Source organism: Onychomys torridus, chromosome 2 (assembly GCF_903995425.1).
Source record: "Onychomys torridus chromosome 2, mOncTor1.1, whole genome shotgun sequence".
In the NCBI taxonomy this organism is placed as follows: Eukaryota; Metazoa; Chordata; class Mammalia; order Rodentia; family Cricetidae; genus Onychomys; species Onychomys torridus.
The window spans coordinates 91,943,896-91,964,580 of NC_050444.1; the positions used below are offsets into that span (position 1 = coordinate 91,943,896).

General features: G+C 39.1%; 1 protein-coding gene across 3 annotated transcripts in view; it reads left to right on the forward strand.

The window, feature by feature from the left end:
* Frmd3 (FERM domain containing 3) overlaps window positions 1-20,685 on the forward strand; it is a 220,515-nt gene that overhangs the window by 190,143 nt on the left and 9,687 nt on the right. For 2 of the 3 annotated variants that reach the window (XM_036179147.1, XM_036179146.1), the window contains exon 14: window positions 16,738-17,193. In XM_036179147.1, the coding sequence (XP_036035040.1) occupies window positions 16,738-17,193 (456 nt within the window). Of the gene's footprint in view, window positions 1-16,737; window positions 18,494-20,685 lie in introns of those variants that run through there. The other variant, XM_036179145.1, reaches the window with a different exon arrangement.

Below are 20,685 nucleotides of genomic sequence, written 5' to 3' on the forward strand. Positions count from 1 at the left end.
TCTTTCCCACACCTCTATCCCTGTGGGGGAAGTCCATTCTTTCATGTGGCTCAGTATGTTGGAATATATTAGTTAGTAGCAATGTATTAGCCTAAAATGTTGTTGTTTTGGTTGTTTTGTTTGTTTTGGCTTTTCAAGACATGGTTTCTTTATGTAGCCTTGCTGTCCTTGAACTAGCTCTGTAAACCAGGTTGGCCTTGAACTTACATATATCAACCTGGCTTTGCCTCCTGAGTGCTGGGATTAAAGGTGTGCACCACCACTGCCCAGCTTCAAATTTATTTTATGGTCCATGAAGTAATAGGACCTGCTTATGAATCCTCTAGAGCAACCTTCTCCTTTAATTACTCTTCACCCAGGGATGACAGACCCATCAACAAACAATGAATGAGAAAAACACTCAGCATAAATGCAGAAAATGGGTTAATATCCTAAATTAGAAGTAATTCATAAAAGCATCATTGTAGCATTGCTAATTAATTCTTTGTTCATCATCAACTTTACCATTTAAGAACAGTAACAGCCTACTACTGCTGAACTACAGTACTTAAGAGGCTGCTGAAAAGCTGAAGTTCAATTTTTACTTATAAACGTAGTATTGGGTGAGCTAAGCCAAACTGCAAAGCAACTAATTTCCAGAAAGAAGCACTTCTGTTTGGTTTGGAAAAGTAAAGAGATGCCTAGAGCAGCTCAGCAGACACAATAAAGGCCTAAGCAAGATCTGCAGACAACTCTCCATAGTATCTTCAAAGATTCTTTTTTATTACCTTCGGTGCTATTCTGTGGAGCTGTTCTTGCTTTTGGAATTCTGATACTTTCTGACCACTTATGTGCTACCCAGAAGTTTACATCACTATAAAGAGGGTAAATGCTTTATTCCTAATGAAATTTATATGAATTTTGTTTTCCATATATTATATTATTATCACAAGAATCTAACACTGTGCATTCTGTACATTCTGTATTAACTAATTCTTAATACAGCTCATGGTGGAGTACAGTGTTCCTCAGTGCAAACATTTCAGTGGTAACAACAGTGTATATCAGTTCTGTCATTGGGTGATGTTCCAAATTTAGCTCATTTTATGAAGTGCAGTATTTTTTCCTGGAAATATAATAGAGATTCAAATTGTTGCTCTATTTCTACTTTGAGACAAAAGCCCTGGTATGCCTTGGTTCCTCACCAAGCTGCTTAGTGCCATACATAAGAACATCATTTTTCTAATATTAATTTCCATAGTCTATAAAGTCACACTTGAGCAACACTCAACCACTTTTAAATGATGTTATGGTTAAAAAGTTCAAGACTATGGCTCAAGAAGATTTTGAGCAAGTTAAGGTCCTTATAGCATGGGCTAAACAAATGTGTGTTCCTCATAATGGATCCCAGAAGGGGACTTATCTATGCCATATGATTAATAAATAGTCCATAGTATGTGTTTATAGTCAGGCTTTCCATGATTTCTGGGTGACAGTGAAAGGGTAGGGAGTCTTGTATTCCTAAGGAAGGATGTGCAGATGATAGGGAAGTAGGGAAAAGATGATTCAGAAAAAGTGGAGTAGACTTGAGAGAGACAAAAGTTGGCTAGCTTCAGATAAGCTAGGAGGACTAGGGTCCTGGGAAATCAGTGGTCACCAAAGCCACCCAGTGAGATTGAGGGACAATGAGAGAATGAATTCAGAAGGAAGTTTAATTTAGTATAGACTACTAAATTGGATCTTAAGAGAAAAAAAGCGGAGCCTAGGAAGATACCATAGAGCCAACTCGGAGCTAATAAGGGTTTATTGCAGCAGTTCTCAACCTGTGTGGGTCACAATCCCTTTGGGGGTCACATATCAGATATCCTGCATACCAGACATTTACATCACCATTCATAACAGTAGTAAAATTCCAGTTATAAAGTAACAACAAAATAATTTTATGGTTGGGGGTTACCACACCATAAGGCACTGTATTAAAGGGTTGTAGCATTAGGAAGATTGAGAACCACTGGTTTATTGAATGACAGCAAGGAGGCAAATGAACTTGTCAGTTTAGTTGACTCGTTGGGGGTACAGAGGTGTCTTTCATGTTTGATCATATCCTTATTATCATCTATATCTAGGAGGTCTTATTCAGGTTTATTTTCTCTGCCAGTTAAAGAATTAAAAGGAAAGGAAAATCTCAGACACAGCAAGCAGAAACAGGTAACAACTTTTATGATAATCAACAAAGCATGCATACTGCACACACACACACAGAGCATGGGGAAGATGCACTGCAAATAAGAGAGTGGACCAAAATCCCCATTTTCCATGGAGGGCCAGGAGTTTTAAATGGTTTGGGCAGCCTGAAATGGTTCCCATTTCCTCTACTTTGTGGTCTATTCGCATAAACAAAGAAAGGAAAACTGGTGCCCACAGTGTCAGAAAAAATGTGTGTTATAATGGTAAAGAGCAGGTCCCCCTGCCATAATTTTGAGTTGTCACTTAGAGACTGGGGAGCTGATGAGCCACAGCTTCAGGTAAGTATGTTCAGGACCTACCTTAAACATATGTGAGCAGCCTGGGCCTGTCATCTGGAAGAGGAGGGGCCTTGCTAACAGAAGAAAAAGCCCTCCAGGCCTTTATCTCATGTCAGGGTGTTCAGGAAGATGCTGGACATTTGCCATCCTCAGTATCTGTGGTCCCTTTCCCTATCTGTCTAGGTCCTAGACTCTCACCCTTACATATAGAATCAGGGATGAATGATTATTCAGGGAAAGAGAGTTAAGAAGAAAGACCTTCCTGAAATTTCTAGCCTCTGGTCAGGGCAGAACTCCCAACAGGGCCAAGGTGATTTCCAGCTTTAGCCAAGGAAAAAATTCATTTTTGGGGTCCCCTACCCTAAAACTCCCTGACCAGTTTCTACATCCTGTTCTTATAAATTTCCCCCAAACAGGCAACAGTAATTATTGCTAATAATTTAAAGAATGATCAGTCTTAATTCTTGGAGTTAAATTGGGTCATTGGATATGGCAGTTGGGATACCACTCCACTGAGTGTATCTAAGGGCCATGAAACTGCATCAGTGATTCCCTTTGTGCCATAACCAGGTGTGGCATGAAAGGGAATTCTTTGGTGCCTTCATAGAGGTCTGAGGGAAAAAGAGTGAAAGCAAGAGGAGGTAGATAAATGAGTATCAAATCATTTGGGCACAGAGGGATTTGGGGCTTCTGTTTAAGCCTTGAAGAATGATCAAGGAGGCTGAGTTAGATGGAGTTAGATTATAATAGGACCATCTATCTGCATGTGGATTGACTCTAAATGCTAGGAGATAAAATTAAAACATCTCTGTAGTATACAAGATCCAGAGATTACTAGAATTACTATTAACGCTAATCCAGCATAACCCTTCTCACTATGAAGAGCCAGAGATCCATCTCCAGAGTTTTTTACCTAATTGCATGATGATGTCTGGCATGTTCTGAATCTGTATTTGTGGATTTTATAGATCATATGACACATTAACAGAATTATTAGGAATTCAATCTTGATGATGGCACAAGTGTTGGCTTAAGTTGCTGTGGAAATATCTGAAGTTTTATGGTTTTAAACCCTTTTGAGTATATTTAGTGAGATTTTTGATAAGTCAAATGGTATCCTCTAGACTTATAAATGGAATAGAAATGAATAGTAGATGATCATATCACTGGACAAGATTTGGGGTATAGTAATGTCATAGCATAAGTTTAGCAAGGTAATCTAGAGTTTTTATTTGTCACCCTTACATCCAAGAAAATCCTCAAATATGTCTGTTGATTTACTCTGGGAGTAGTCTGAGCCAAAAGTTAGTGCCACAAAACCGTTGGATGTCCTTGGGGGCTGCTTAACATAGTCTTGGCCTTAGGAAGCACACAGTAGCAAACATTGCTCATCAGTGAAGGACAATGATGCTTTGATATAAGAGAAACCCAGGCTAAATAACAAATATTACTGGGATATTTGGAACAAGTACAATTTCATTGTTCCAATCATTAGAGAATGAACCTGAATTTGTTTTGCCTGAAGTTCAGCCAGCTGACTGCTCACAAATTGAGTTAGTCGAGACAAAGCCCAAGGGCCGAATATCAAGACAAGAATGAGGCCAACCAAGGATCCCAGGAGGGAGGGCAGGAGGGTGGTTAGCCAGGGAGATGCAGAGAACCAATTTTGGAACCAACCTAGTTTTTTATCCCTTTCTTTTTTGCACTTCTCTAAGCCTTCACGGACCTTGGCCATGCTATCTCTTGCTACTCCTGTGTGATCAGTATAGAAGCAACATGCTTCCTAAAGAGTGGCACAGAGGCCTCCTTGCTGTAAAAAGAGGAGGTCAAGCCCTTGGCAGTTTTGGAGGACCACCTCTGAAAGGGAGCTGAGGGAGGATTCAAGGGCGGAAATGCCTCGCTCAAGCTGCGCTATATCTTCATCTATGGAAATTCTAAGCTCTAAATAATTTTGATTAGATAAGACCAGGGAGGCTATGCCCGTACAGGCCCCTGCAGCCCCCACCCCCAGGAGGACTGCTGAAGTGACTGCAGTCACAGGCTCCTTTTTCGAGCCATGGGGAAGTGCAAGGGCAGCTGTCTCTGCCAGAGTCTTCTCTTCCCATCTTCAGGAGAATTGATCTGGAGAAAAATAGGTTAGCCTAGGGTTAAGCTGAACCAATATGCAAAATAAGGGGGAAGAGGGATTGTTTAAATGAAGAGAAATGCATGGTGTTAGGCCATCAGTACAGGCCCACCAAGTATCATTGGCAGGGAGAAGATATCCAGACTTAAGGGAAGTACTTAGGTTGTCTGTGACATTACAAAGTGGTTGGTAAACAGGGGGAATGATAGCGCCTCGCTTCGGGTGACAAGGCAGCGGCCTGAGCCCATAACTTGGGAGAGTGTAAGGCAAGATGTGGGTGGCTGTTGCCAGCGACAATCATGTGGGTCACTGGTTAGGGAGAGATCTAAATCAACAGCCACTCCTTCAGGTGGGGCAGAATGATAGCAAAGCCAGCAGGAGTCAACCAAATCAGGCTTGGAGGTATTAAGTACCTGGTAGGTTTTTGAGATAAGGGTGGTAATCATATCTTTGGTAGTTGGTGGGGGAGGTGGGAACGTGGGAGAAAAACCTGTGGATGTCTGAGATATATTGGTTGTAAAAAGATCATTGTTGCCAAGAAGAGAGTTGGGACCAATGGCAACAGCATTAGGGGAATTAACAGGCTGTTTTAAAAGTTTAATGACAAAGGTGACTCCTGTATCTCTTCCTTACTAATATAGGCAAAAGCCCCAAATGAGGCTAGCCTCCCAGGCCGAATGAACCTTCCCAGCCTCGGTGAAGGTAACTTTTAGGGTGTGGCACCAGGAGAAACAATCAGGGGTGCCATGATAAGTGTTACTATGTCCAATGGAATAATTACTGGTAACTAATAAAATCCCAAGAAGAAGAGGGGTGCCAATAGGTATTGCCCGTAGTTTCACATCCCCAGGACTTGCCAAAAAGCTCTCCGGTTCCCCCACATTTGTGGAGATACTTTCGAGGCCGATGATGACCAGGGCAGACATAAAAATGGAGGGTGGCAAGTTCAACAGAGTCACTTCATCACCAACCAGACTCCGCCGCCACACCGTTTTAACAGAGTGCTCTGGCAGGCTCGGCTCTTTCCACCCAGGTGAAGGAGGCGCGGAAAGGCACTGCAAGCTCTCATTCCTCTGCCCTCCCAGCTCTCTCGGCCCTCCGCCTCTCACCACGTGCACACACACAGACACACAGACACACACACACACACACACACACACACACACACACACACACACACACCGCACAACTCACACCCTGCCAGAGCTGCTGGCTGCCTTCTCTTTTTTCAGCATTTTTCATTAATCATCACTTCTTGGGGAAACCAGTTACAATAGTCCTCTAAGTGACTAAAGAATTTTATGAAGTACTTTTTTTACGAACCATTATCCCTCATGTCTGGAGGGCATTTTTAACGCCCTTTAGGAACAAGTCCTGAGAAGTTCCCTGTCCCAGGGTGAAGTCTATAGCTCAGACTCACCTTGTCCTTCCCGCTTTCCCCTGGATCATCAGGGCACCGAGTCGGGCAATCTCGACGGGCGATTGCTTCAAATCTCCACCAGATGTCTGAACTTTCCTGGAGAAGGATGTTCAACTCCCGAAGAGGCAAGGGTTGAGCCCCACGTTGGGAGCCAGATGACCCAGCAAGCGGGGTTTCAATGGGGGTGACCCACCTGTGGGAGCGAATGAGAGACAGGGGACACAAGAGATGGACAGCAAGACAAAATTCTGATCAAGCCACCAATCTTTATTTCTCTCCACATGGCTTATATAGCATAGGAGGGGAAGGGGCCAGAAGGAGGGAAGGGGAAGGGATGTGGAAGGGGTGCAGAACGTAGGAGACATGCAGGTCATGCAACTGCAAGATGTCTGCTAAGGTCACTGGTCAGGGGCCATTTGTTCTGCTGCTAGGCTACCTGACCATGGAATGCTCTTTACATTTGGTTGCCATGGCACCTGGCTATGGAATGTTCTCATCTTGGGGGCCTCCAGTTAGCAAACAGGTGTTACTGCTCTGGGGAAGGGCGGTGGGCTTATGACTTGTTCTCTGGCTTAGCTACTACTTTCCATGGTTCATGTTTGGTTCCTGAAATCTTGGTCCCTAACACCTTGAACCTTGCCCTTCATTACTCCCACTGTCATCCAGGTTGTTCATGTAGATCTCATCTATTTCTCTGTCATTGGGCAATTCCTGTGTCTTTCCTAGGGTCCCATTTTCTAGGTAGCCTCCCTGGAGTTGTGTAGCAGTCTAGTCATCTTTGTTTTACATCTAGTATCCTACTATGAGTGAGTACATACCATATTTGTCTTTCTGAGTCTGGGTTACCTTACTCAGGATGATTTTTTCTAGATCCATCCATTTGCCTGCAAACCTCATGATGTCATTGTTTTTCTCTGCTGATTAGTACTCCATTGTGTATATTTACCATATTTTCTTTATCCATTCTTCAGTTGAAGGGCATCTAGGTTGTTTCCAGGTTCTGGCTATTACAAACAATGCTGATATGAACATAGCTGAGCAAACGCCCTTGTGCTATGATTGAGCATTCCTTGGGTATATGCCCAAGAATGCTACAGCTGGGTCTTGGGGGAGATGGATTCCCAATTTTCTAAGGAAGCACCATATTTATTTCCAAAGTGGCTGTACAAGCTTGCATTTCCACCAGCAGTGGAGAAGAGTTCCCCTTGCTCCACATCCTCTCCAGCATAAGCTGTCTTCTGTGTTTTTGATCTTAGCCATTCTGACAGGTATAAGGTTAAATGTCTTTCAGCCATTTGAACTTCCTCTGTTGAGAATTCTCTGTTTAGCTCTATAGGCTATTTCTTAATTGGACTGTTGGGCATTTTGATGTCTAATTTCTTGAGTTCTTTATATATTCTGAATATCAGCCCTCTGTCAGATGTGGGGTTGGTGAAGACCTTTTCCCATTCTGTAGGCTGTCGCTTTGTCTTGTTGACCATGTCCTTTGCTCTACAAAAGCTTCTCAGTTTCAGCAGGTCCCATTGATTGATTGTTTCTCTCATTGTCTCTGCTACATAATTTTTGACAAAGAAGCCAAAAATGTACAATGGAAAAAAGAAAGCATCTTCAACAAATGGTGCATAAACGCATGTCAATGTGTAGAAGACTGCAAATAGATCCATATCTGTCACTGTGCACAAAACTTAAGTCCAAGTGGATCAAAGACCTCAACATAAATCCAGTTACTCTGAACCTGATAGAAGAGAAAGTAGGAAGTAGTCTTGAACGCATTGGTACCAGAGATCACTTTCTAAATATAACACCAGTAGCACAGACACTGAGAGAAACAATCAATCAATGGGATTATAAAAGTTCTTAGTAGTCATTCCAAGAAAGTAGTCTAAAGTTTGTTCAAAGTCCAAAGGGATCCTTTTTACTTTCTACTTGTTTGGAGTGGATTGAATTATAAGGCAGTATCAGGATCAAGTACCTTTCCATAGATGCAGGGTCTATGTTCCTATATTTAATCAAAGTCTCCCCCAATCTTTCTACAAGGGCTGAGGGTGACTCTTTGAGAGCCTAACAGTGACTTGAGATGACTTGGAAAAACTTAAAGTCTTGGAGTGAATCCTCTGACGCCTCTCTAAGAGACATAAGAGAAAATTCCTCTGTCTCCAGTCCACAATGGGGCTTGTAAGGTCCCCATGAGGCTCATCTTATGGGACTGCTTGTCTCCTAGTTGAGAAGTTATTTTCCACTTGTGGTTTGTACCTCACCTGTTATAGAGTTTCTCTTTTCATTCATCCCACGTATGTGGCCTATATATCTACAGAAGTCTTTTCAGTAAGTATCAGTGACTTATTTTGGAGTAACTACATTCTTCTAGCCCATATCAGAGGAGTGAGTGAGTCCCTGGAAGACCTAAATATATTTCTTAGGGACTTCAGAAATTGTTCAAAGATTACCCTTTCTCTGTCTCAGATCTTAGAAGGAAAAGATAGTATAGCCCTTATTTAGTCTCCATGTCTGATCAATACCTGTCTCTGCAATGGCAGGCAGAAAAGATATAGTTGAGAAAACCCTGGGATCCTAAGGCTGAGACACTTTTTTCTTGTCGTAAGAGTGACTGAACCTAGCCAGGTGGTGGTGGCACACAGCTTTAATCCCAGCACTTAGGAGGCAAAGCCAAGCGGATCTGTGTGAGTTCGAGGCCAGTCTGGTCTATAGAGGGAGATCCAGGACAGGCACCAAAATTACACAGAGAAACCTTGTCTCAAAAAAAAAAAAAAAAAAAAAAAAAAAAAAAAACAGACAAACAAACAAAAGGCATGGCCAAACCTGCAAGAGGCCATTAACAGCTTGCTCTGGTACAAGGGCATGCTGGAGTGCTGGGTCAATATATGACTCCCTATGTATTTCTGAATTGAGCAAAGAATAAATAAGGATCCCCAAACCATTTTCCTTTTTGTTCCTTGCAAAACATATATAATTATAAAATGATATTAAAAGTAATACTTCCATCTGAAGGCCATTTTTCTCTATTATCTGATTTATATTCAGGCCAGGCTCAAGTACAAAACAATAGCAGACATATCTTTTGTAAGATATGTTGGTTGAAGAGCTACCAGTACATAAGGATTCAGCCAGTGGGAACCTTTGTTAAAGATAAACAGCTACCTGTCTGTAAAGCAAAAGAAGATATATTGGACACAGTTCCTATCTCTGTTGCTGCCTTCTTTTCTGGAGGATCATCTGGCGAGTTTCCATTGTTTTTCCCTTCTTGCCTCTTAAGCAAACATGAGGAAAGACCTGGCAGGCTAGCTGCTGTCACTGATAAGACCTTGATTCCTGTATCCTCTCTTCTTTCATGTGCCATCATGAATAAAAGGAGCCCATCAGACTCAACAATATTACTCTAACCAACATCTAACCATTCTCAACAACATCACTCTAACTGATTCTCATACCAGACCCACCATAAATTAAATGTCCTTTCCTTCAATATTTTAGTCAGCTAATCCATGTGATGTTTCTCAGCCTAGATAAGAGGCAAACATTATAGTGCTAAGGATGAATTTCTCACTTAAGAAGAGTCCCTTGATTTAAAAGAGTCACACTTTAATTTACCACATGTAACTTGAATTCAAGTGCCCATAATAAGAAAATACAGAACATAACGGGAAAGGCCTGTGAAGGAACTCATAAAGATATGGTGTCTAGATGCTCTTTTCCCTGACCCTGTTCCTGTAACAGCAACTGGAAAGTGAAAGCAAGAGCAGGGAGGAAGCAGAGCACCTTGTGGCAGAAGAAAAGTAAATAAAACATGTGGAGCTCTTCTGAGAGTGGGAATAACAGCCAAAGAATAAAACCAACCTACAGATGTTGTACAAAGAGCAGAAACTAGGACACTACAAAACCAGAGTGCCAGGCCCTAGCACCTAGTGCCTTCCAGCTGTTCACAGTGGTAAGATAGTTTCTGTACAGCTTACAGCAGCCTCCTCATTTCTGGTGGTGGTTTGTGCAACACACAGCAATTTATTGTTTGGCTCCAGGTGGATCTGTGCAGTGGCTCCAGATTCAGTGCTGGGCTGCCATGGATTCACAAAGTCCAGCCATCTCAAAGTGCTAACTAGCCCTCTTTGGCTGCTGGTAATTTCATGCTTCTCTACTTAGGCACAATTTCAATGTCCATGGTGCAAGGAGGGTGTTCCAGCACACTCTTCATCATAGACTCACAAAAGGTGGAAAGGGAAAAAAGATGAATGAGTGTTAAATTAAAGGATGGTGCAAAGAGAAACAGAAGAACTATATGTAAGTGTGGATCTGAGTTTGGAGGTCAGGAAAGGGTGTGTGTGTGTGTGTGTGTGTGTGTGTCTGTGTCTGTGTGTCTGTGTGTGTGTGTGTGTTGGAGGTAATAGTGAATTTAAGCAGAGAACAAACAGAGCTTTGGCTCTTGTATTCACCCTCCTTCAGTTCCTGCTCTGCCACACCAATGATGTGGGGAAGATTGGGTGTCCTTGAGAGTAATGAAAAAGGGAAGGTTTGGGTCCCTGAAAATCAATGACTACCAAAGCCATCTCAGGCCAGTGTCTCTAGATATTTGGCTTATAAATTTAAAAAAATAATAATAACAGTCCAATGGGAGGCTAGGTTCCTAAAGGAGTTTATTATACATAGAGCTTAAGAAGAAGAAGGCAGTGTGCCTGTATAGCAAGAGTGGAGTACTATTTATGTTCCTCACCAGGCTTTGCTACACGACGGCACAGAGGTTGACAGAGTCAGTTCAGCTAGCCTGTCCATAAGATGTCCAGGTACCTCTCAGATGTATTCACACCCTCATAGAGTTTCCTGGCACAGAGAGCCATTTAGCGGAAGAGAGATAATGAGAAAGCAGACCTCCCTTCTGGCATGTATGAGAACAGGAGATAGAAATTAGCTAGATGAGTTTATAGTGAAGATACCAAGGCAGCAATGTTTCTTTCTTAGATAAAAGCCAGAAAACACAACATTTCATGATTAAGATATACCACACCCGTAAATAGTCCATATGATTTGCTGATTTTCTTTCTAGAAATGCTGTCCATTTTTATTCTAGTGAAGTATAAAAATGCAGAATTTCAAATGGTGGTTTTGAATGTAATCCCTGTGTCATCAGCAAAGAAAAAAATAATATTTTAATTACAAAATTATTTTTGTCAGTAATTTAACAGATGAAGTAGAAAATACATGCATGCATGTTGAGAGGGAAAACTTTTTGTCTACAATCAGTATGTTAGAAACATACCAACAAAAAATACAGGTGAAAGATACATAGGTCCTTGACCCATTTGTTAACCAGTTAAAAATTTTTCTAGCTGTAGATTTTTCTAATGTCATTTCAGTTATGATAAAGTATCCTGAAAAGTCAATGTAGGGGAGGCAGGATTTATCTCATCTTACAGTTCCAGGTTACAGTCCATCATTGTGAGCAAATCACAGTGTCAGGAGCTTGAAGCAAAAAATCACATCATATCCTCAGTTGAGAGAAGTAAATGGAATGTATACATACTGCCTGCTTGCTTACTTTCACTCAACTTGATGTCTGTTCACTCATACAGTCCAAGATGCCCTGCCTGAGGAGTGGTACCACCCACAGTGAGTAAGATTTTCACAGATAAGTTAACTTAGTTAAGACAGTCCCCCCACAAATATGCCCACAGTCCAACTCAATAAAAACAATTCTCCACAGCCCTTTGGATATTGGTCTCAATTGAGAACTTACCAGTTCTTCTGATAGGCCTTCCTTTATATACAACAACCCTCTCTTACAGCTTTCATTACTCTTTCTTTGTTCTGTGTATTTATAGTTTTAACTATGAAATGATGTCGAAAGTTGTTCTTCTGATCCTGTTGATGTAGTGTTCTGTAAGCCTCATATCCGGATGGGCATCACTCTCCCCAGATTTGGAGAATTCTTTCTGTGATTTTGTTTCTGTACCTTAGAATTCTCCTTATTCTATGCCCATTATTTGTAGTTTTGGTCTCTTCATTGTCTTCCAAGATTTTGTTTATTTTTTTAAATTTGCTATTATATTTCATTATATGTTACAGTTTCTCTAATCTCAAATCCCTAATATTCTGACTTCATTATTTGTTATGTTGTCAAGGCTTTCTACTGAACTATGTTTTGACTTACTAAATTTTTCATTTCCAGCTTCATTTCAGTATGAGGTTTTCTTTATTTTTGAATCTTTAATTATATTCTTGAATTATACAGTGTTTCACTTATTCTGGTCAGCTATTTGTATTTTCCTGGGATTCAGTCAGTTTATTCCTATCCCATTCAAGTTCATTAAGATATTTATGTCTGCTTTAAACCATTTGAATTCTCTGAACATGTTTATAATCATTTTTTGAACTATGTTCACTTAAGTTGTCCTCATTAGTGACTATTGCTATGGAATTGGTGATTCACTAGGAGGCAATATAATGATAAGGCTTTTGTTTTGCTTTGTTTTGTTTTTATTTCTGAGATCTCCTCCCCCCTATTTCTTGTGTTCTTACAATGGGACCTGGACATCTGAAGTTATATTGTAGGTTGTATCTTTTGAGATGAGATCTCTGGCCCACAATGTAGGCTGTCTGGGTTTCTAATAACATTCTATCATTGCTGGAGGTCCTAGGCAGGTGTCAGGTTAGGCTTTGGTGATTACAGAGAGGGAACTGGGCAGGGATAAGAAATATGTGATCCCCAATATGTGACTGGTGAAAGTTGGGGTAATGCTGAGCATGGAAGGTCTGGGAGGTCATTTGCCAAGGTCTCCAAGTCTTATATGGTAGCTGAAGGATCTCTAATAGGTAACAAGTGGGATGTTTGGTAGTCTACACCAGGGAAGGTGCAAGATGAAGAGATGTGGGGGCATTGACTGACAAAAGATGGGACTTTGGGAACTATGACTGGGGAAGGGCCGGGAGTCTGACCTGTGAATAACTTTCTTAGGTCTCTATGTCTCCTGGGGTAGATTCTTGGGCCCTTTTCAGGAAGTGAATGGTGGTTTATGGGGTCCTAAGGAAGTAAGGACCTGAAAGTGAAAGTGTATATTCACTTGCCAGGATCTTTGGCCTTGTGAGGCATCTAGAAAACCCTTAGCTGATATTAGCCAGGACTTTGGAGAATATTGAGAGGAGGGAGTTGGAGAAAGAGGCATGGGGTCCTGTCTGGGTTGTGGGCAGGGCTTTGAGGACTCCCACACAGAAATAGACCAGAAAAAAAAAATGGTATAGTGTCCCAAATAAGCATTAGGCAGGATTTGGGCCTGTCAAAAGTGAAGAGGAATAGGAAGAGGAGACACCAAGTGCGTTACTGGGTATCTAGACCTTGTGGGGCAGCTAGAAGGTCAAACAACACTTTCCTTTCAAACAATAATTATTTTATAATTCTTTGAGAATTTCATGCAATGTGTTTTAATCACACTCACACACCTGTCCAAGCTCCTAGATCCACCCCAATATCTTTACCTACCCAACTAAGTATTCTATTTTTTTAATTAGTAGAAGGCAATTATGAGTATGGGCCTTCTCTAGAGAGTTGGCTTACCAGGACCACATCCTTAATAAAACACACTTTCTTCATTTGGTCATCTAGTGACAAAATATTTGACATTTTTACTTTTTGACAATTAGAATTATATTGCTGTGAACATTTGTTACTAGTTTTTTGTGTGCCTGTTTCAGATGACTGGCATATGAATGGAATGACAGGATGATGTAATTCTGTGTTTGACTTTTTGAGGAACAATCAGCATTTTATCCATACTGACACAGAACTTTATGTTCTTGCTGGTAATGTACAGAGTTCTAATTTCTCCAGAGCTTCACCAACAATTTTTGCTGTAACTTGTAAAAAACAAACTTTGATCAGAAAAGACCTGATAGTTTTGATTTGTTCTTTCCTTATGGTTTACAATAATGAGCATTTTTTTATGTTTATTGGCCATTTGTTTATTGATTGTTTTTAATTTTGGTTCTTTTTTCTTATTTTTTATTAGTTCTTTACCAGTCTTGTACAATTCATTCTGACTGTATTCATCCCCCCGACACACACATTACCTATCTAGTTAAGGTTTCTATTGCTGAAATTAAACACCATGACCAAAAGCAAGTTGGGCTGAAAACAGTTTGTTTGGCTTATACTCCCACATCATATTCCATTATTGAAGGAAATCGGGACAGGAAACCAAACAGCGAAGGAACCAGGAAGCAGGAACTGATGTAGAACCTGGAGGCAGGAACTGATGAAGAGACCATGTAAATGTGGTGCTTACTGGTTTGTTCCTTGTGTCTTACTCACCCTGCTTCCTTATAGAACATAGGACCACCAGCCCAAGTGTGGCACCACACACAAAGGCCTGGACCTTCCCCATCAACACTAACTCAGAAAATGCTCTGCAGAATGACCTGCAGCCATCTTTTGGAGGCACTTTCTCAATTGAGGTTTATTAATTTTAGATGACTACACTTTGTGTCAAGTTGACATAAAACTAGCCAGAATACTTCTCACAACTATTCCCTGTCAGTATTTACCCAATTTAGTGTCTTTTTTCTAATCCATCAAGACCAATTTGTGCTTAGATGTGTGGCATTCTACTGGAGAGTGATGGGCTTATCTGTGTTACAGGAGCGACAGTCTCAGAGAACACTGACTCTTCCTCTCCTAGCAGCTAAAGATTGCCACTAGCTCTTTGGCCTGTCTTAGGCTTATCATACTTCCTGAAGGTGCTTTGCTTGCTAAAAGAGAAGGAAAGGAATCATCAATCTTACCCAGCTGTGAACCCTTTTAAGCTACAGTAATGCCTGGCCTGGTAAAATATGCCCATTAATGAAAGTGTGGCATGAACGTCATGTGAGTACCCAACCACTTTTTGGTTAGATTTAAATCCTGCTCCACAGCTGGGCAGTGGTGGTGCACACCTGTAATCCCAGCACTCAGGAGGCAGAGGTAGGTGGATCTCTGTGACTTCGAGGCCAGCCTGGTCTACAAAGCTAGTCCAGGACAGGCTCCAAAGCTACAGAGAATCCCTGTCTCAAAAAACAAAACAACAACAACAAAATCGTGTTCCACAAATGAAATCCATACATGGCACCATTGGCAGGGCATGAAGCTATAGTTAAATAGGCCGTAAGGTAGCTCCTACTATTATTCTGCAAAATGGACATAGAACTGAACCAATAGCTAGTGATGTATCATTATACCTACAGATTAATGCATCTCTTAATCCTCATCAGAAAAGTTGCTATTTGTAATAGATGATGAACTACAGTAGACTGATGAACTGTAATAGCAGATTGATGTAGTAGAAGAGACACACACAACTGTATATGGATTATTTACATGGTATTTTCCATTCAAACTGTTTTCTGATCTCAGGCTAGAACTACCAGGAATTGTTTGATGGTTGGTTTTTGGGTTTTTTTGTTCATTTGTTTTTGTTTTTTTTTTTTTCTGGAATTATAAAAAAAAAAAATAAGAGAATTTTTAACTGTATTCTGTTTTACACTTTCCTAATTACTGTACCTGGTTGTCAAGTTCATGTTATATTATAGCTCTATCATACAGAACACTTCTTTAGTGTTTTGATTATTTCCCATTATTCACCCTACTCAAAATTAAGAAACCAGGTTTTTGCCTAGAGCTACATATAACATATGTAAAATATAATACTAAGAAATGCATCTTTCCCAATATGCATTTAAAAATCCCAAGCCCTTTAACCAGTTTGCCTTGTGGACATGTATCTATGGAAAATTAATGGTATGAATGGAGGTAAAAAGCTGTATATGTAAAGGCAAGACTCAGAAAACATTTTCTTTCTTCATTTTTCCATGATTTTACCAATACACAAGTAAAGTTACTTGGGAAATTTGGCCTCGTTTATAAATAATAGCAATAAAAATAACCTATTGAAATGTAAATGTATGTTTTAAAATATTAAATAAAAAGAAAATGTAAGTTTATACACACCACATAATTGCAATTACAGATTGAGGACTATATATCCCAGGACCAAAAATAAATCAGATTTCATAGGCTTTTTTTTTTTCTTCTGATTTTGGAACATTTGAGTACACTTTAATGCTTGAGTATTGCTAACCTCAGAATCTGAAATTAAAAAAAAAAAAAGACTGAAATCTTTAACTTTGATTTTCTTTAAGTGTTCTGGATATCAGGTCTTTTCATATTTTGGACTTGTGGATTAAATATTTTACATATTCACTCAATATAATAATAACAACAAAAATCCCAAAACTTTGCCTGGAATAAAGAATAGAAACCAATTCTTCAAAATTATTACTCAATTATCCCTGTAAGGCAAATTCACATAATACTCTATCTTGTTATAGGGTTGCACTCTGAAAGACGTCATTTATGATTTCCATGTACTCCTGGATCATTTTCACATTTGTTTTAGAGACTTGACTCTAGTTTGAGGTTTTTTCGGATTGAATAATATACTTAAATGTTATATCTACTTCAAAACATCAATTAATGCTGTTTATTTTAGGTTTATCATGGTGAGCTGTGAACTTACTAATATGATTTTGTCTAATATCAACATGCCAGTGAACAGTTTAACATAGTTCTTGAACTCTCCTTGTTTCTACATACAGATTTTTGTGAAACAAGAAAATATGATATTTAAACTTTATAAAATAATGTTTTTTTCCAGGTGTCCCATTGCCTAAAGCAGATGTTTCTGAGCCCCTGGTTGCCAGTTCACCAGTGAAGAGAGCTCGATGTGCAGATCCTCTAAGTGAAGAGGAAGATAAAGTAAAAGAAGACCCCTTGACCATCTCTGAACTAGTATACAATCCCAGCGCCAGCCTGCTCCCTACCCCAGTGGATGATGATGAAATCAACAAGCTCTTTGACTGTCCATCTAGGCTTGAATTAGAAAGAGAAGACACAGATTCATTTGAGGAACTGGAAGCAGATGAAAATGCCTTTTTGATGGCTGAAGAGGAAGAGCTAAAGGAAGCTCGTCAAGCTTTGTCATGGAGCTATTCCATCCTGACCGGCCATGTCTGGGTCAACCCCCTGGTCAAGAGTTTCTCCAGGCTCCTTGTGGTAGGCCTGGGACTGCTGCTGTTTGTATTTCCCCTGCTCCTCCTCCTTTTGGAGTCAGGTATTGATCTCTCCTTCTTATGCGAAATTCGTCAGACACCAGAGTTTGAGCAGTTTCATTATGAATATTATTGTCCCCTGAAGGAGTGGGTGGCAGGGAAGGTCAACATCTTCCTCTACATGCTGGGCTGTTCCTAGGTTCTTATCTGATGAGACTAAGGGCTATCTTCAATACTGGTGGTATCATTTTCAGTAGATGCTAAGTTTTGATTGGCCTTGAGTTGTCAATATGTGTTCTTTTCTCTTAACTGACTGCTCAAACCTTGAAATTAGTTTTCTGTACTTCATTGAATTTAAGTTAATTTAAATCAAATATAATTCTTTTAGTTATCCTTCAGAAAGGCAGTCTTGAAGTAACCAAAAAAAAAAAAAATTCTCCTTATCATACCATAATACGTAGTACATTGGAGTTAGGTATTCCTATTTCTTTATGGTAAACTTTAATGTTCAGAATCAGAATTTTAGTAAAAATACAAGAAAAATCTTTTTACTATAACCTTTGGTGAAAATAATATCCTCTTACTGATGCCTATACAAATAAGTTGATGCTGAGTTTTTCTTTCAGTTTTTTTTAACAAAAAAAAATATATTTTTATGTGTTCTAACTATTTTGGTAAATTTTTAGCAAAAAAGCTTTCTGGAGTTATTTAAGTATACATATTGTAAAACTAATGCACATGGAATTTTTTAGTGTTTTGGCACCTGATTTTTTTAAAGATATTTTTTGGCTAACTAATCCCATAATTTATTACCTGCATATGACTTTGAAAAACAATAGTAAGAAACTATAGTAAGTATTCAAAACAGATGATTGAATTAGAAGATGTGAGCAAGGAGAACACTGAGTTGACACTGTGAGGTCTAGTTTTCAAAGTTTTCAACAAGATAATCTTATAATTTCATTTGCATTTTGCCCATATGTTTGGGCTGGGGAAGCAGAGTGTTTTTTAAAAGAAATTGAAACTACTTGTAATAGTAAAACTGTAAAAGATCCACTAGTTAATTGTTTATTGTTTCCTAATCTCTGTGAAAGCAGAAGGAGTTTGGCAAATAGAAGGTAGCAAAGAAGAGTTCTGGTGAGACAGCTAGGCAAGAGGTGATAAGCTTATGGTTGCTTTTATGGAAGTGATGGTGATACATTTGGCACTCGATGTAAAGAGCTGTGCACTCAATTTCTGAGTTCACAAAATCATGTTTAGTTAATAAAAGTGGAGAAATTTTAAGGTGAATATTTGGGATCCCTCATGCTTTTCATTGTGATTCTCTGGATGAAATTTTAAGGGTGTGTGTGTGTGTGTGTGTGTGTGTGTGTGTGTGTGTGTGTGTGTGTGTGTGTAAGAGAGAGAGATAGACAGACAAAGACAGAGTGAGACAGACAGGGGAAAGAGACATGGAGAGAGAGAGAAAGGGAGAGAGAGAGAGAGAGAGAGATTTCCTTTATGGGTTTCTTTAAGTTCTGAACTCTTGTAATTGAGGCTTCCATTGAAATAATGAAGTGAAACATCAGATGATACACCATTTCTGTTTGGGTGAAGTAGACAATGGAAGAGAATAACAGATAAAGGAAATGATAAATCCTGTAGTACATTCCTTCATATCAGTGAACCCAAGATAGAAAACATCTGGTGTTTTCTATTGCTGGTCACTTACCAACACTGTATAAGGAGTAAGAATCAAAAGAGTATGGAGTTTTACCTATGTTGAAAAGATACCATTGCCTTTGGTTATGAAGAGATTGGACACACAAATTGAGTACTACAGCCATGCTTACTTAGGGCAGCTCTGAGTGTTTTATTAGATGATTATTTTGAAAGTGAACTTTGAAAGTCAGCTCTCGAGACTTTGAGTTGAATGCATTATAATATATACTTGCTATTGCATCCATAATTTTTACAGATATAGAAATATATTTTCTATAACTGTAACTTTAAGCCTTTTTTCTAAGTTTGGTACTGATCAGCATTTTGATAGAAGTTTTCATTTTTCTCTTCTTCTCTCATATGACTTTGAACTCATACTCTCTGGCATAGGGAAATTCCAGTACAGTTGGTAAAAACAAATTACCACACTTTTAATTGTGCTTCATATTTTCTTTGAAGTGCTGACCAAGATAACTCATCTGGGCTTCTTTTAAAAATAATGTTTGAGTTAAATAATATTTTTAAATTATGGAGATAGCATGGTTATATTATAAAATACAAAAAGAAAATAAGACAGGTTATTATTAATAATACACGCATGCAGATTTGTAATGAGGAACAAAATGCAGATAGTTTTAACATTTATAACCTGCATCACCCTTCTCTTGAGGAACAGTTCATTGTGGATTAGAAATACTTTTAGGGAAAGACAGAATAGGGACCACTAAATTAACACAATAATGATAAAGCCTAACACTGGGATCCTATAATGTCATTTATTTGGTATAGAATTAAAGCCTTTAAGAAATATCCATTTATTGTTGGAAAGATTTCATCAGATGTTTGAATCAAATGAAGAAGGGATTCTTCAAAGGATAGCCAGCATATAAAATAGTGAGATTGAGAGTTCAAAGCAAGTACATTTGCATTTGAGTATTCTATTCCATTGGTATATGTGTATTTATAAAAGATATGTATGTATGTGTTTGTATAGATATAGCCCACATGCTTTTCATACATACTTACTTGTGCTAATTTTGCCCCAGGTGAGGAATTTGTGGAATACTTTTGTTCCTTTCTCTCTTAGACATTGTGATATCATGATATGTAGAGCCTTAAGTGCTTAATTATTTGATGAAAGTACTTCGTGTACATTTGTGGATTTGTGTACACACACAGAGAGAGCAAGTAAATGTACACACAATTGTCTTTAGTGCTAATATGAGCTCTATATTGAGAATGATGTAGGTAAAGGATCACATATTTCTGAGCTTGGAACCTGATGTATATTATGTATTTACAGTATATTTTGTAGTTTGTCTAATATTTATGAACATAACTCTGGGAAGAATTAACAATGAGTTAATTTCATTAACAAGAAGATATGGGGGCCATATTACTGTTATTGAAGATGTATCTTTGTATAGTGGAATTAGCATTTCTGTGTCAACATCCAGAATGTTTGTCTGTTAATATGGTGGCAGGAATCACTAATAAAATACTCTGGGGTAAAATATTTTTTCAATCATTCAGTTTTATTTTATGTAAAGTAATGGGTGATGAAGGAAATTACCTAAGATTCTACTGAAGTTACTGAGGCCCAAACTAAACACTAAAAATGCACTCCACTTTAATAGAAACAATTGGTCAAATTAATGGTAGAGGAATATGCTTGGGACTCAGTGTGTTTGTGTAAAACCATGATCCAGGCCCACTTAGTTCTTTTCCACTGTCCTTTTCAGCCATTTCTTCTCACCAATCTAAATTCTTTTGTGACTCCCTGCAGACACACAAAATTTGTTTCTACGAGAGACCCAGAGCCACAACATTTGTCTGGAAATCATTAAACTCAA